The sequence below is a fragment of the Poecile atricapillus genome, chromosome 2 (assembly GCF_030490865.1).
Source record: "Poecile atricapillus isolate bPoeAtr1 chromosome 2, bPoeAtr1.hap1, whole genome shotgun sequence".
Lineage (NCBI taxonomy): Eukaryota > Metazoa > Chordata > Aves > Passeriformes > Paridae > Poecile > Poecile atricapillus.
The window spans coordinates 66,529,995-66,546,850 of NC_081250.1; the positions used below are offsets into that span (position 1 = coordinate 66,529,995).

At 41.7% G+C, this 16,856-nt stretch overlaps 1 protein-coding gene across 7 annotated transcripts in view; it reads right to left on the reverse strand.

The window, feature by feature from the left end:
• RREB1 (ras responsive element binding protein 1) overlaps window positions 1-16,856 on the reverse strand; it is a 122,062-nt gene that overhangs the window by 45,161 nt on the left and 60,045 nt on the right. For all 7 annotated transcript variants that reach the window (XM_058832489.1, XM_058832491.1, XM_058832490.1 and 4 more), the window contains 2 exons: window positions 13,889-13,978; window positions 12,374-12,537 (listed from right to left, as the gene is read on the reverse strand). In XM_058832489.1, coding sequence (XP_058688472.1) covers window positions 12,374-12,537; window positions 13,889-13,978 — 254 coding nt within the window. The remainder of the gene's footprint in view (window positions 1-12,373; window positions 12,538-13,888; window positions 13,979-16,856) is intronic.

The window sequence follows — 16,856 nt, forward strand, 5'->3', positions numbered from 1 at the left end:
CAATTGCTTTATGTCTTTCACTGTTTTGTGTCTCAAGATCTTTCACATACATTACTCCTCCCAAATAACAGTAAACAAACTCCAAAGAATCCATTTTAAACCCCCTTTTCAATACTTAAAAAAAAAAAAAAAAGAAAAAAAGTCTATCCTTCAGAACATGACTAAACATCTCTGATCAGAAAAATATAGTCTGCTTTGCTAAATCTTCAGCTTAGTGCCATGGTATCAGAACAAACAGGAGTGAGTGCAGGATGCATCCAAGACAGGTTGAAATTTGGACCATTATGTACTTCAGGCCTCATGAAATGGAAAATATCTCATAAAGAAAGAGAAGACAGCCTTTAAAATTACACTCCTTTCAGATATTTTTACGTCACATTATCTTTGTCACTGTTTCTTGTTTCATTCTTCTGAAAAAATGATACTTCAGGCTAAGTTGTCTGGAAATGTAGGAAAACACAGGGAACTTCTTTTCAAAGCTCCTGCCATTTGATGCATACAGGAAGTAAATCCTAAACAGAGAGAAAGTAAAGCAGCAGTATTTTTAGGAACAATCGTTTAAAACCCTGCTGCTAAGTCCCTCCTTAAGAGTCTTGTGAATATGCCTGAAACTTAAGTCAAAAGTGCAGTAACATTATGCCCTTGGTTGAAAGAGTTTAGTCAGTTGTTTGTTTGTTAAAACATGTAGAGAATCTGCATTGACAATGCATATCCAGTGTTAATTACCAACATCACCCACTTAAGAGCAATCCACTCAGCCCTTGCCAGTTGTAATCACAGGAACCAAAAAGATGTAGGTAATTTTGCAAATCAGACATGATCTGTACTAGGACAAGTTTCTGTTTGTCTTTGGCTTAATATTTGTATCCTCAAAAAAAACCCCAAAAATGGCCCAAAAAGTTCTCAGACACACACCCATGCTTTGCAGCAAGTCATGAGACAAAATCCCAATCACCTGGGAAACTCCCTCTTACAACTGCAGAGCTATCTCAAAACAAATTCCAAGCACCCCCATATGCTCTAGTGGTAGCCAGCATGGGACAGACAGAAGGAAGCTGAGCAGCAAGAGGTTTCTGTGACTACTCTGGTAGGTAAGTCGTTGCAGCACATGCAGGGAAACGGTAGGGTGGGGCGAACAGGTCCCAGGAAGGATCAGACTGGGGTGCCCCGACTCGTTTCAGCCACATGTCTGCAAGCAGGCCAGCCAGAGATCCTCCTGCTAGCACTCCCCATGGCAGCCAGGCACTGCCATCCTGCTGGCACAGCAGCACACCCCGTTATCCTCATGGAGTCTCCAGCGCTTCTTCACGCTGTCTGCCAAGGCTAACGTGGCCCTGGGGTGCCTCCCCATACATCAGCATGCGGTGGCAGCCTCCCCCTTGGCATCCCCCAGGTGCCACACAGACATGCCCTCAGCATCCTCCCCGGCTCAGAGCAGCTGCCGCAGTGCCTGGCTCCCGGTGCAGTGAGATTCTCCAGGCAGACAGCATCACTGGAATGACAGAAGTGCCATTATTCTGGTCCACCAAAACTGGCTGGGTGTGCTACGGCTGAAAAAGCCACCGGTGATTAAATTCAAATGACAGATTTCAAATCTCTTTTCAGTGCTACCGGGACAGTCTGCAAAGTTAGCCAGTGCCACACAGCTGCCAATAAATACATGATACCTAAGGATATATGATATACACACATGCACACAGAGCATTCTATATTTTTATCCTAGAGAAAAATTTTGCTTTGCTGTGAATAAAGGCAAGTTGTAAGCATGAGTGAGAGGAAAGATAATGCTCTACAAATCCAATGAAGGGGATGTACCACTTCTGAATAATTACGCTGTATTCACATTAAAACAACTACTTGCTACACAGACTCAGCAAGTTCAAACAGGCTGAAATTGATACAACTGCATTCCCAGCTTGGCTCGAAGTTACTCTTATTCCCTAACAGCAACGTTGTCAGAACACCTCAAAGGAAAAAAAGGGAGACAAATATTTGCCTGATGATGCTGTGACAGGGAAGTGATTCAAACCATGCTTCCAAACCGAAGCTTCCCAAAGGACTACAGAAGAAAGCAGTTTGCATCAACCCTGGAATAAGGGAGAGCAAAGAGAAGGAAGTGCAGTGTGAGCTTCCTAGTACCACTTCACCAAGCTGTCACACACAGTTTACACTATGTTCAGAGCAGACCTAAATTAACAATGCCAAATACTGCAAGGAAACTTCTAAGCTGTAAGAAACTTTTGTATGGGACAATTAAACAAGATCTTTTTCACAAGTCACTGTAGTTCCCTAAGCTTGAAGAAAAATTGTATTAACAACAGTAAAATCAGGCACAAGTAATATTTTTTAAAGTGTACCAAAAATCTAGCCTGCGCCATTCTGAACTGTTTCCTTCAATCTTTTTGGAGATTTGTGGTTTTCTGGCATGTCCTTTAGTTACCACACTATATAACCTTATTCAGTTACTTTGCTGCTGATTTTTCAGAAAACTTTACGTCTAAAGAAAACAAGTATTATTAGAAGATAAAAACAATTAAGGCCATTTTAAATTTTAGTAACAGGGGGAAAAGAGGAGAGAGAAGGAAAGAGAAAATTAGATAAAGTATATAACAACAGGAAAAAGGTTTATCCTAAAGAGCAAACACAGTCAAAGAAGTCCTAGGTATGTCCTGCCTCCCTTCCAGAACCACACCCCTTTCTTAACCAAGCAAACATAAGCCTCAGCTACTTCCCAGAATCAGGCAAAGCCCTGTTGCTGTTGGTTCCCTCTCACACTCCTCTGTTGAGCAATCCTGATGGCAGAGCACAGAACAACTCGCTGCGTCACACAGCTCAAGAAGGAAAAAACATACGGCCACAGCACTGCTGGGGACGCTGCGCAGATGGAGCCGAGTATCTCTCCCTAACACACACACACACACACACACAAATGAGCACACACACACATGCAAGGAAGCTGCACGAGATAAGGGAAGCACATCTTCCTTAAAAGCAGGGTCTCCACGTTACCCCGGTATCAGCAGCCACCAAGTATCTCAAGAGGCAAGGAAGTAAAAGGTTATCACTGCACACACACAAACTGCAAACTTCCCAGCGCTGAGGACAGCATCCTAGCAAAAGCATTTTCACATGCTCAGCCCATTTCCTCTCCTGTTCCTGAACATGTGGTCCTCCTTCCTTACAGCATTCCCTTGCTGAGAAGAGAAGCACTAGGAAGAAGTTTCACATCTTGTTAGATGTCTGTTTAGTCAAACTGGAAACAAAATTCCCTGCATTACCTGTGCTACTTTACAGGAGTTTGGGAACTTTAGCCCTCCAGTGGAATTCATTCAGTCCGTGAACAATTGTCACCTTACTCTCTCTCCCCTCTGTCTGAAACTGTCAAAAAAGCTACCGCTGAAGTGTCCTGGTGTAAAAAATGAGCCACACAGAAGTTGTACACCTTCTCTGTTTCAAGGTATCTTTTCCACATGAGTCAGCACTGGAAAGCTGACTGAGGATTTACAAAAGAATCACTGAGAGTGTTTAGCAAACTTCAGCTAAGAGACCAGCCTGAAGAACTCGGCCTATGTACAGATATCCTCAAGTAACAGAAAGCAGTATTTGCATATTGTGTGCTATTTAGGAGTTGTATAATGGCACTACTACTTTAAAGGCTGTGTCTTTGCCTAAGCTGTGTACATCATGCATATGAGCATAATGGCTTAACAACCGAAGTGAAAGGATCTGGCTAAGTCCAAATGACAAGATTCCCCTCGTTTTTTAATTTATTTTTTTTTTAACAGCTACAAAAGCTTCTCTGATCTAGCTGTCAATCTATTGTTATGGAATAGCCTATTTTTAAAAGCGGGGAGGAAATAAAGAGGGAAAAACTTGATGACTCTGAGAGTGGAGGAAGGGGGGTATGTTCTGCCATTTGCTGGTTCCAGCATGCTGAACTAGAACAGGTTGAGCAGGTTATATACTGGGGGGAAAAAAAGGTAAAGCTGGAAGACATACATTAAAGGTGGAGTGACAGCAACCACTAATGCAGTTTATGATAGACTTTTTCCTCATTCTTGTGGGTACTTTGCCCAGGAATCTTTTCAGAGGATAGGAGGACAGGGAATACATGTTCATAAGAGAAGTGATGCAAGTATTTCTGATGTGCATGCACAACAGGCTGAACAAAGATTACTTTAACATATGAACTGTCTCAGCAAACTTTCTCACCACCAGCATTTTCTACACAGAATCAGCCAACTGAAATACAAGCTACAAGACAAACCACCAATCAAAAAGTGAACAAAACAACATGTTATTTGTTAACCTTGAGAGCTAACATGTCCAGAGGAATCACATGTCAGGTTTATGGCAGAGGACTAAAAGCACCTCAACTCCTCACAAAGATCACGTGGATTTTCTAAGTGCATGCTAAGTTAAGGCTTGTATTTATTTTGTAGCTCTTCAAGGTGAGAAGGGGAGGAAACATCCCTGAGAATACTAGACCTTCAGAGGAGGTGATATTCCTGAAAGGGTACTTATGTGGAAAGATCAAGGTCTTGCACTGCCATGTGCTCTGAGACTAGAGTCTAATCTGTCAAGTGGCTTGTGCTTATTTGAACTGTGACATGGGTAACAAAGCAGCACTAAGCTACACTCAATACGCTCTGTTATACGGGAGATTTATGTTACTGCCCGTGAGGAGGGCGGCACTACCCTTCCACGTCAGACCACCTTCTCCTCGACACAAATTACACCAGAAACCTAAACTCATTAAGAGTGTCCCCTTTTTTGCCTTGCAGAAAACTAAAACATAAGAGCCCACAACCTTACAATGCACAAGATTAGACTTTGCTATTGCTTAAAGGCAACACACAGAAAAAATCTAGGACTGAAAAGCACACTGAAGTCTTATGTTTAGGTACTGAGGAGCTCTGGAGATGCAAGTATAATGTTCCTCATTGTGTACACTTAGGTTCTCAAGAACAATGGAGCTAATTAAGGTCTGCATATAAATCTTAACTCTGCACTTCCTTGCTTCGCTTGATTCTAATCAGATCTCAGCATTCATGTTTTTGTGTTAACTTCCTTTGCTGCTCTTTAATGATAACTGAAGGGGGACACTGTCCAAGCCTACAAGCATCATGTAACACATCTGAAATCATGGAATCTCCTTTCAGCTCTGAGGACTCACAGTGGTTCTGTGGCACAGGAGGTCATCCAGAGTCTTTTACTGCTGAAGATATTGGTGGAGGGGTTTTTCTGAGCACCCTGTTTGTGAACCATGTGAATTAAATAAAAGTTTATATATAGCCTTTCCAGAAGTAAATCTACTCAGCATCAGTGAGACACACAAAAGTTTCTTCCTAGAGCACGTAAAAATACTGTAGACTCCTAGTTTGAATCAAAGACACAGAGAAACAGACTCTTCTCTTACTGCCATACTGTTGTTGAAAAGGCCTCCTTTTCTTTTTTCTTTCTTTTCCTTTCCTTTCCTTTTTCCTTTCCTTTTTCCTTTCCCTTTTCCTTTCCTTTCCCTTTTCCTTTCCTTTCCCTTTTCCTTTCCTTTCCCTTTTCCTTTCCTTTTTCCTTTCCTTTCCTTTTTCCTTTCCTTTCCTTTTTCCTTTCCTTTTTCCTTTCCTTTCCTTTTTCCTTTCCTTTTTCCTTTCCTTTTCCCTTTCCTTTCCTTTTTCCTTTCCTTTCCTTTCCTTTTTCCTTTCCTTTCCTTTTTCCTTTCCTTTCCTTTTTCCTTTCCTTTCCTTTCCTTTCCTTTCCTTTCCTTTCCTTTCCTTTCCTTTCCTTTCCTTTCCTTTCCTTTCCTTTCCTTTCCTTTCCTTTCCTTTCCTTTCCTTTCCTTTCCTTTCCTTTCCTTTCCTTTCCTTTCCTTTTTTAACTTTCTGCAAAACATGGGGGTCTCAGCAGAACACCAAACACATATTCTGGATATTATCTGCTGACAAGAGGCCAAAAAGCTTCCCTCCTCCTGTTTCCCCCTCCTTATTTACAAAACATGCTAGTAAAAAATGTAACAAATTTTTTTAACTGCAGAGAAAAGCAAAACAACTATCACATCTCACCTGCATCCCACAACTACAGTCATCAGTTACTAGAAGCAGAAGTTAGTCCTTTGTGTTCATTATCCCTGCTGAAGAATTAGGGCACTTGCATTTGCTGAAGCTTATCTTTCACTAGCATGCTGACAGTGGTTAAATCAACCCCTCACATATAAGAGATGGATTTAAAAGCCTGTAGTACAGTCTGGTTCTTAATATGTAAGAGCACTGCTTACCAATTACTACATTGAAATAAAAGCTCCTTAGGAGATGACCAAAGAGACATTTCTATTGTGTAAGACAATGAGGGACAGCCTTTTCACGTGTCAAGTGTCAATCATTTTCTGTGTGGCGAGCTCCTTGGCTATTTATTTTTAGCTTCAAGATCTTGTACCTTCAGTTTTTCAAAGCTACACCAAATTTCCACTTGCAAGCCACCAGAAAGCAAACCAAGGCAGTTTCTCCCCTCTTCTTGGAAATAAAAAAGGTCTTCATCACATTTATGCAGTTATGCTCTGCCTCCAAAACTCCCATCTTAAGCGAATGCCAGCCTGCACGTGCTGGACTACAGAGATCCTATTTGTACTTAGAGGCTGGGCATTGTTACTGTGCTGCACCCCACAAAGCACACACAACGTACTGGAAGCAGGCCAATGCCATAAATAACATGGGAGCAATTCACAGGTGGAATGCAGGGAGAGGATAGATTCAGCCAGATTTTGAAGACACTGCCTATTGGACATTTGCAGAGTCACAGGTGGCCTGTGTGCATGCCTGCCCATGACACACTGACTCTTGTTAAAGGGAGCAGGGAAACCTTTGAAGTGTATGCATCTCAAGCCCTATGCCTTCATCAGGGTCCAACACTCATTCTCTGAGCAGTGCATTACAGTCTTCCAGACGTGCACGCTCTTCATGTGCCAGCAAAGAGGGCCAGTTAAAACGTCAGAATTCACAGATTACTCTCCAGCATGTGCATTTTCTGTCTTTCTCAAGAAACTCAGTCAGCAACACACAGGTGCACACATAAAGTGTTGTTTCAGAAAGACTTGAACATCAGAATAGTACCGTACCTTGATTGAAAAGACAGCTGTTTATCTCTCCACAGCATATTAAAATCAGGAGTTTGGGAAAACTATCTAGTACTGAAAGTAAGATTGAGAAATGAAAGTGCCTTCTTAATTAAAAGAAGAAATACCTTCTTTGATAGGACCCTTTGTAAGAATGCTTCAAAGCATAGCTTCTGTGATCCAGATCTTCCAATCTGAGTTTCAAAGACTTCTGCATGTGGCTGTTGCATGTGGTGTTTCACATGTGCCAAGAAAAAAAAAAAAAAAAATTCCCCAAACTTTGAGACCTGCTCCTGAGATGGTACATAAACAGCACACAAGTACCTAAGCAGGATGTAAATAAAAAGCCATTCTGAATAATTTTGTCACGTATGGGGCAAGGAATGGAAGAAGAGAAAGAAGGTAGACACTTGTTACATTTAGTTCCAAATGAAACTCTTCAGTTAGTTTGCATTACCAGACTTATATGAACAGTCTGGAGAAAACCAGCCATGGACAATGCTCCTTCATTTACCAAGCTGGGGAAGTTGTGGCTGAAACACATATATTACCCTTTTACTCTTTCCATACTTGCCACAGAGCCTTTAATAGCTTCCCACTGGAAACTGGCAGGAAGGTCATTTCTCGCCTCCCTTTTGGCATTTATACTCCATTAACATTTTGCATGGAGAGCATGTCTTTGGCAGGGAGGAAAATGTGACTTTAAAGTGATAGGCTCAGACTATCCTTAGTCACAGAAATGGAAAAGGAACTGCTGGCAAAGTATCCTACCCCCAGAAAAATCACTTTTGGAGCAAGTGGAGGCATCGCCCTTTCCACTGAAGGCTGATGCATGTTGTATTTGAATGCAACACAGTAAGTCAAGTAAAAATTTTTCTCTACCTCAAGGTCCCTTCCTAATGATCACAAACCACAGCAGCAGCCTAACTCCTCTGTCTGCATTTTGGGGAGAGGCAGTGGCAGAGATGGAGTAAGAGACTTGAAACCTCCTATTTGGTGTCACAGACTATGACAAAAGGGCTTCTTGGAGTTGGGATCATTCACAGATAAACTCCCTAAGGAGTTACTATGACAGTACAGATGGAAAACCTTGGGAAAGTCTTTAGCAGTTGCAATCTTTTGAGTGGAGACAGTACATTGGAAATCCCCAGCTCTTAGAGAACTACAGAAACTCTTTATACACCCCCTTCCCCTCCGTATAGTTTATGCTCCTGATGGAGATATGAGCATTCAACTTTAATTCACTGTGACTGAGAGAAAGCTACAGGGTCTGTCTCTCTAGCAAAGGGTGAGGCGTATCCTAAATTGATGATTTTCTTATGTACTGATCATTGCAAGTGCCAATTACAGGAATTTTAAACTCAAAACTACTGTGATCTAACTCTTTCCTCTAGATTCTTTAAAAGCCCCATGAAAACAAAGGGCCTAAATTCCTAATCAGCTCCTGATTCTAGAAGGCTTGCCATTTCCAAGAAGACTTGCTCTTTCCAATACTGGTTATAAAGAAAACTCTGAAAAACTCAGTATCATCTCCAGGTCTTCTTCTCCAGAACAACTCCTGCTGCTGATACCAGGCACTAACAGATCTCTGAGTTGTTTTATCAGATTGCACCAACCCTCGACAAACGGTAGGATCAGCAGACAGTCTGACAGCACATCAGAAAGAATGAGAAAATAAGTTTTTTGCTCTGGACATGGAGCACTCTCCACAGACCTTTGCTCTCTCCAAATGTGACTGTCCCCACAGAAGGCTCAGGTCACTCCTGAATAGCCTGGCAGCCTGTAAGAGAGTTTTCTGAGATACCCTGGGCTCAAGGTTCCCTGTTGAAAATCTTGGCCAAGAGTCACACTGGTCAGAAAAGGAGGCAGGTTTTTAACCTCTTTTTATGACAAGTATTGCACAAGAGAGCCTTCCCCTCCACCCCAGTCTGCTGTGCCCATTCAACTTAACTTGTTGACGAGGAGCCAAGGAGCACAACAAAAAGAAATTGGACTTCATGTGAGAGGCTATGACTCATTTACAAATGAAGTGTTGCATGTATTGTGGGAGTCAGGAAGGCCAGCATTGATTTCACAAGTGAAGAGGACATGCAACACCCCAGCATAGCTACACTAACTCAGGGAAGAGATGTGCAGGAAACAGCGTTCTCACTCACTCCACAAAAAGTTTGGCTGTTGCACAGAAGTTTTACTGTAATGCAAAAGAGCATCAAGTAAGAGCTCTGGAGTTTTTTTCTCCCTTGGTAAAGTGAAGGTAGTGAAAAAATACTTTTGATGGAGATGGTTGGCACCTGAGAGTGTAACAACATTGGTAATCATTTTCTAACCAAAAAAAGCAATCAAAACTTGTATCCTTCCCTCCTCTACTCAGCTGAATGTCTAATGATGTGGCTGCTTTGAGGCTGAAAGATATATCAGAAATTTCATTCTGCAATGGAACAGCAGTAAGCACTACCATGGCACAGTATTTCCCTAGACAAAACCATTCCATTGAACTTTTTTCCCTAAAAGGTCTTTTAAAAGTCTGGATTTAAGAATAGTATAGACAGGTAAATAAGAGCCAGAACATGGCAGACGGGGAAAAAGAGAAGAGAGGATGGACATGGCATAAGCTCACACATTTTTCCCTCCATTCAGATACCAGAAGACCACCTTCTCCCTTGCTCCTCTCCTGTAAACTAAGCATATTTGGTGTAAGTGCAGTAAATAGCTCCTGCAGGACCTTCACAAGTTGCACTGGTTCTTTAACAGCACATCACAGGTTTCTTCTAAACCAGTAACTTCTCTCTCTGACCCCATGTTGTGCAATAGTTCAGGGATACTACCATGTTGGCTACCAGGGGAACATAAGAATTTTTTTTTTTTGGTTGGTTTGGACATACATCAGTCACTACTTAGATACTGTAGCACAAAAATAGAGAACAATAAAAGAGGAGAAAGATGGACTTGTATTATCTAGCTGGTACAAAAGAACAAACATGGCACCACCACAGATGTGGCCTGCAGGAGTTACATGAGGCAGGACCTGGCAAACAGGTCCTTGCTCCGGAATCCTGAGGCAGGAGCGGTTTTGAGTGAGATGCATTCAGCCACAGTACTGACAGTCCATTGGACATGATGCTCCAGCTAAATTTGAGATGCCTGAAAAAGAAACTTACTTCAGACCATCTTAGACCAGAAATACCTGTTTCAGAAGGAGGTACTGGTGGGCAAAATGAACATCTTCCTTGTGAGTATGCCATAGCACCAGATAAAAAATTTGATTTCACTTTGCATTTATCCTCATCTGCCTACTTGCACATTCATGCTTTCCCTCAGCAACAAGATCCAGCATTATAGTCAGTTATAGCAACAAGAAAAGGTTATTCACTGAGAAAGACCAGAAGGCACAGTCTGACAACCACAACTCTCCTTTAGCAGAACCAGCACATTTCAGTGTGCTCAGAATTTTGCTTGTCATGGGTCTGGAGTCACTCACTGCAGAGATACCAAGCTCAGGAACAGCCTTCTGCTGCTGCAGAAGGAAGGAGCTTGACAGAACCAACAGGGACCTATCAGACAAGAAAACTTTTAATATCAAGATTTCCCTTGCCTGAACTTAGGTCCTTCTTAGTGCTGTCAGTAAATACAGCACTCCATCCTGGTAATTTCAGGCATCATCTTATTAAGAGAAAAAATTAAAACCAAACTATCTTCTCATCAGAAGGTTCTGATCTCTACTTCTTTTGGGCAAGTCACTGAGTCTGGCAATTCTGGCTATAAATTTGCTACAGTAAGAGCTGATATACAGGGAAACCTGCATAAGCAAAGTTGACTACATCAATGTCTCATAGGTCTGGAGTCAAGTTTCAGGGGAAGCCTCCCTTTCCTGCTTCTAAGGGAGTGTAAGAGATGCCCAGTGACCAAAACCCAAATAAACCACACAAGCAGTCGTTCAGCAAGCCGCCCAGACACAAGTGACTGACCATCCCAGACTTCCACCACTGGAAGTCACCCTTGGATACTGACAGTGGCATCAGTTGCAACTCAGCAGTGGCCCTGCCTTCCACACGTCAGACAGAGTAATGACCCGACCTGGCAAACGTGGCTCACAACACCTCTGGTCAGATGAGTCAGATGTGTGATTTATTCAGTGCCCAAGGCCAGTATCTCTTTGTGGTTTTCCCTTCTTATTTTTTATCTATCTTGCCACATCTCCCCAATTCCAATCAATTGTAAATTAAATAAATATGGAATTACAAAACTGCATTCCCTCTCTTTTCACCCAAAGGTTTAATGTGAGCAAAATCATACAGAAAAGGTAACACTGCTAGCAGGTACTGCTCCTGTTGTGCAGGATTATGTTATCTTTCCTACTGTCATCAAAATCACCCCTTCATTCCACTTCTAGCACACTGCTTGGAAAATTATTGGTAATAATCAAGGAAACAAGACATCTTCCATTCCACACAGAACCAGTTGGTAACTACCGCTTCTGTCACAGTTAAAACCTTTTGCTTGTAAGCAATATTTTTTTCCTCCACCCATCTTACAGTTTCTTTGTAGGTTGTAAACTCTTTGATATGGGGACTAAAGCTATGTGGGAATCCATGAAGTCTAAATCAGTTCTGAGATGTTCCACCCATGCAAATAAATGAATAGTTAATCAAGGGATGAGAGAGAAGAAGGAAAATCCATGTGCTTTAACGTTTTGTTTCCTCAGTTGACTACTGTACATATTGTAACATCCCTACAAGGGAAACTGCATTTGAAAATCTGAGCTGCAGAGAATTTGCCAGACCTATAGTGCAGTAAGTCATCTGTAGTGCAAACAAATATTGATGTATGTATTTAAAAACAATACTGAAGAGGCATCTTCGTGATGGCACTTGAATACCTAAGTACTTAACACCAACAAAACCCCAGATGAATCCATGACTCTGAAGCTATGAAATTAGAAGCTCCTATATAGCTTGGCTATATATTTTTATCCCCTGAGAAAAATCCATTTGTCATACTACTACTACTACTGAAAAAAAAAATAAAAAAGCTGTAACAACTCTTGATAATACTTAAAGAAAGCTAGAAGATCTTTCTCAATTCTGATTTCCTCCCACTGCTTAAGCATCCTAGTAGCTGTAGTGTGTGTTATGTCACATTTGTAGGTCACAGATACTCCTTATTTCTTTCCCAAGTGTCATTAGTCAGCTTGCTAGTCCCTCCAAGGAAACAAAACAGCCCCCTATGCTGTAATCCTTTCCAAACTCCTGGGGCACGATCAGCACTCACCTGTGCATGTTTCCATTGGTGGTGAAGGACTGTCCACATACTGAACATTTATAAGGCCTTTCACCTGAGTGCACCAGCATGTGGCGATCAAGGGAGCTCGCTGAGCTCAGAGACTTTCCACAGATGCTGCAGGAATGGTCTGTCCCTCCAGTGTCAGTGTTATGCTGGAGAAAGCAATGATTTTTTTTTCATTGAACGCCCCTTCTGAAGTGCCAGTAAAATATCAGCAAGAACTATAAACATCTTATATTAAGCAGCTCTAAAGAGCCTCTTGGCACAATACCTTATAAGAAGGTGTGCCCTGTAGATACCTCTCCTCCCCAGCCCTCCTCCCTCAACTCCAGCCCCCCTCCTCCCCCCTCATCTTTAACCCCTTAATGCACCAGGAGCACAAGAAACTGTTCATACAGCCTGCAATGCAGCATTTCTGCTGGGTCTGCAGCAAAATAGGATACAGAGGGACTCAGCAACAACCCATCAGACAAATGGTACCCTGGGATACTTTAAACTGTGCAGTGGTTTGGGGTTGTATGAGCGGTAAGGAAAGAGTATGGAATTATGAACTTCACAGCAGAAGATGGACACTTAAAAACAAATACTCTTTAAAGATATTTATTTTAAACTTACTGCATAGTAAGACAATAAAACTAAACTGCTTCTGAGTGTACACGCAGACTTCTATTTCCATAAGAATGCATTACAAGGTCAAGTTATGGCCATTAGCTACTGTGCTAGATGTACCACTCTTTCTTACTTGCATTCAGAGGCTTGAAGATTTCTTCATATGCAAAAAGCCCCCCCAGAAAACTCCAGGAGAGTAAGAAAAAAAAAATTAAGTAACAATTACAGTACAGGAGGAAAAACTGAAATAGTAAGTATCTAGTGAAGCCAGTCATCAACCACACCTTAGCATCCAAAGCAGAACCTTCTGCTAGACAAAAGGGCAAACCTCCTTATTAAGTATGCATATATTTCAGGAGGAGCAAGAACAGGCCTGTAGCTGACAAAAAAGTGCATTATCCAGTGAAGAAGAAGAAGAAGAAAAAAAAAAAGCCTCCCAAAACTGCTATATCCTGTGAAAGATATGTAGAGGCTCTTCTACACTGAGTTGATTAAAAAAAATTATGTCTTCCTGCTTCTTAATTTGCATGACCAGTAAAAAGATCTGTACTCAAACAGGATAATGAAACAGGACTTAGGCCTCATGATGGAAGTGGTTTTCCGGATCTTTAGGATACCTTAAGCTATGCAGAACAGGACACACATCCTTGTTTGAGCCACTGGGTGGGGGGTGGAGTGCCAGGCAAGGAAGGGAGGAAAACTACCCACCTCAGGGTTAGGTTTGTGGGGTGTGCTTTTTGAAGAAAATGCAAGGGAAGGCAAAAATAAAAGCAAAACAATGGAAGCATTTCATTGGCTTACACATGGAATTGTTTTTCACCACTGCAAAACGCAACTTGGCAGATGAAACACTCTTAATAAAAGTAAGAAATCAAGAGCTGGTTGTGTGCATACCTGACGAATGTGCATAGTTAGCTGGTGCTGTGTAGTGCAAATCTTTTCACACAGAGGACAGGTATAGGAAGACTTCTCTTCTTTTGTTTCCTGTGGACAAAAGATAACAAAACAATCAGAAGGAATATCAATGTAAAAGGACTAGAAAGCTGTCAGTGATGAGGGTGGAAAAACATAATCCAACCCAAGTACAAAAGACCACTGCTAACAGAATAACTTGCATTTATACATTTATCATCTGATAGATCCCTCAAGCAAGTTTCAGAAACTTCTGAATTTGTAAACAGGCCTTTTCAACTACCACAGAAGTACAGCAGCTGTTTTAACAGCACACAGACACTCAGCAGTAGCAGTTTAGGAAAGGAAGTGAAGGCAATTGCAAGGAGCTCAAACTGCCAGGAGGAATTTAGCTGACCAGAAAGTAATTCCTGGAACACCGTCAGAATATATGGGAAAACATCATTATTCTTCCCAAAGATTTTTAATAGCACAAGTTGTCAGAACTTCAGATTTTCCACCCCATTTTGACAGCAAGGCACTATCTTGGTGCCCTTCTGTAAGGGCTGTATGTTCTGCTCCATGGCTGACTCAGAAGGAAGAGTGGCATTTACTGAATCACCAGCACCATTTCCTTTAGCATCCTGTGTTTCTGCTGGAAGCATCCCATCCAGGCACACCAGCCAGGCCCCACCCTTCTGAAGCTTGCAAGATCTGATGAGATCATAGCAAGAAAGAGGTGACAATGCAGGAATGTACGTGACTCCAAAAGAACACATTATGAACCCCATCATTCTCCGCCCAGGTGAGAATCAGGAGGAACCACGGTCAAACCACAAGCACAAACAATGCAGTCAACCAAGAGAGCTCAACCTGATTTAAGTATGCCCTTGAGACACTGAGCAAAGCCACCACTGTTCCAGCCAAGGATGAAATGGCACTCTTGCAGGAACCAAAGCTGTTTGCCTCAATTTGTCCACAAGGATGGCTACTGGATGATGTGAAGGGCATTTTCACAGCCTCACCAGGAAGCCAGGCATGGCTTATGCACCAATGCCTATATATTAAAAGGAAGATGATTTGGCACTCAAAATTAAACTCAGTTTTCCATTAGAATGATGCACACCTCCAGTGACAAGACAAAAAACATCTCTGCATGACCAATGGGAAAGTGTATTTTTTATGCCAAGTGTTATTTTCTACTGAAGTTCTTTGCTGGCTGTCTTAAGTATCATTAGTAAAAGCTTGAAAACAAGCAAAAAGCAGAATCCATTCTCAGCAGCTCTTTAGCTGCAAGTAAATGGGTATGAGTGTGTCTACGCATTTCCTCTCTCTGTACAATTCTCTTCCCCCAGTGATATTCCAAACTCATAAACTCAGAAGCAACCATTTCCAGGTTGTCAGACACAAGCATTCACAAAGAACATTGAGAATGGTTAACCCAAGTCTGTGTGACAAAGTCTCTGGCACATTAGGATGGCAAGACACTGACAAAGTGTTAGAAAACTTATTTTTTTATGTCTCAATAAAGCAATATCCCCTCCTGCATGATTTGGGGAACCATTCTAGAGAGTCCCTGTGTTGCACTTTGTTTTCAAAAACAGGGCCATAATAATTTTGGAAAAGCTTCTGCGACTTGTGGACATGGATGAAGAGCTATTTTACCATTTTGCCAGAAGAAAATGAGTCTTGAGACTTTGTTTCTAAAATGAAAGGATTAGGCTCTCCCACTTCTCCCCACTCTTTTGCTTGTACATGTTTTTCCAACTATATTTTAGCCTCTACATCCCAAAGGTAATCACTGCAGGCCACACATACAGGCCAAGATCTAATGTACTAGCACTTGCAAAACATTAGAAAGAAAGCAAGAAAGGCTGCCATTATGAAGTCTGAACACTCAAAGAAAATTAAAATGCCTTACCTCAGTGCCCTTCCCCCATTTTTTATATACAAACATGTAATTCACAAACATTCATTCCATCCTACTTATACAACTTTAATTTTACTATACGCAACCTGACCGTGGAGTAATGTTCAGCTCCAATTATACTGCACCCTGTTAAAACCTGGCTCAAGACAGAGAACAAACACACTGTGCTGTGAGGAAAATCCCTGCATACATGCTGACAGTTTAGATGATGTTTAATCCCTAGGCTATTTCTGCAAAATTATCAACCCACTACTGGCTTTTTGCCCCCCTTCTCTTTAAACGAGTGCTGCAGTTCTACATGATCCAGTTGATGATTCCAAAGCCTGCTTTCCAGACTGCCTTCTCTGCAAATCAGCAAATTAACAGAAGATAGAGTAATTACTGGTTCACCTTGAAGCAAAGATCAGAAACACACTATAGCTCAGCCACAGCAGATTAGTATTGAATCTAGGGTTTATTATTAACTAAAACCCAAACTTTCTCCAGTGGTCAGACAGGCTACATGCTGCATACCGTAACACAGCTCAAGCAAATCCGTTGACTAACCCAATCCAGACCAAAAACATTAGCATCCCCACTGTAAGAGTACCCCCATTCACCAATTTAAAACACAACACTCAGCTATCCCACAGAGCCAAGATGGTGAAAACACAATTCTTGAACTGAAAGATAAAATTAGCAGCTCATTTGTCAGCTACTCTCCCTTTAGTAAGTCAACCTGGCACAACTGCTCTGCATTCAACTGATGGTAAATGCCTTTGGAGTTGTGCTTTAAGCCTGTCTTTCTCCAGCCCAAAAAATCACCTCTGTCACACTTTTTATTTTCTTCAAGAGCAAAGCAAATGAGAAGTTAAAATACATACAAGGCTTATGTGAAAACATGCTTATTAGACTATGGGTAGACAGCAGCCAAGATAAAGTCAGCATTATAAAGAGAACCATAGACTTTGGGACAAAGGTTCAGGGCAAAATGTTTCGCTGCCAACTCAAGGGAAACAGTAGTCAGGCCCAGAAAATCAGCTGTTATTATCCTTGAAATTA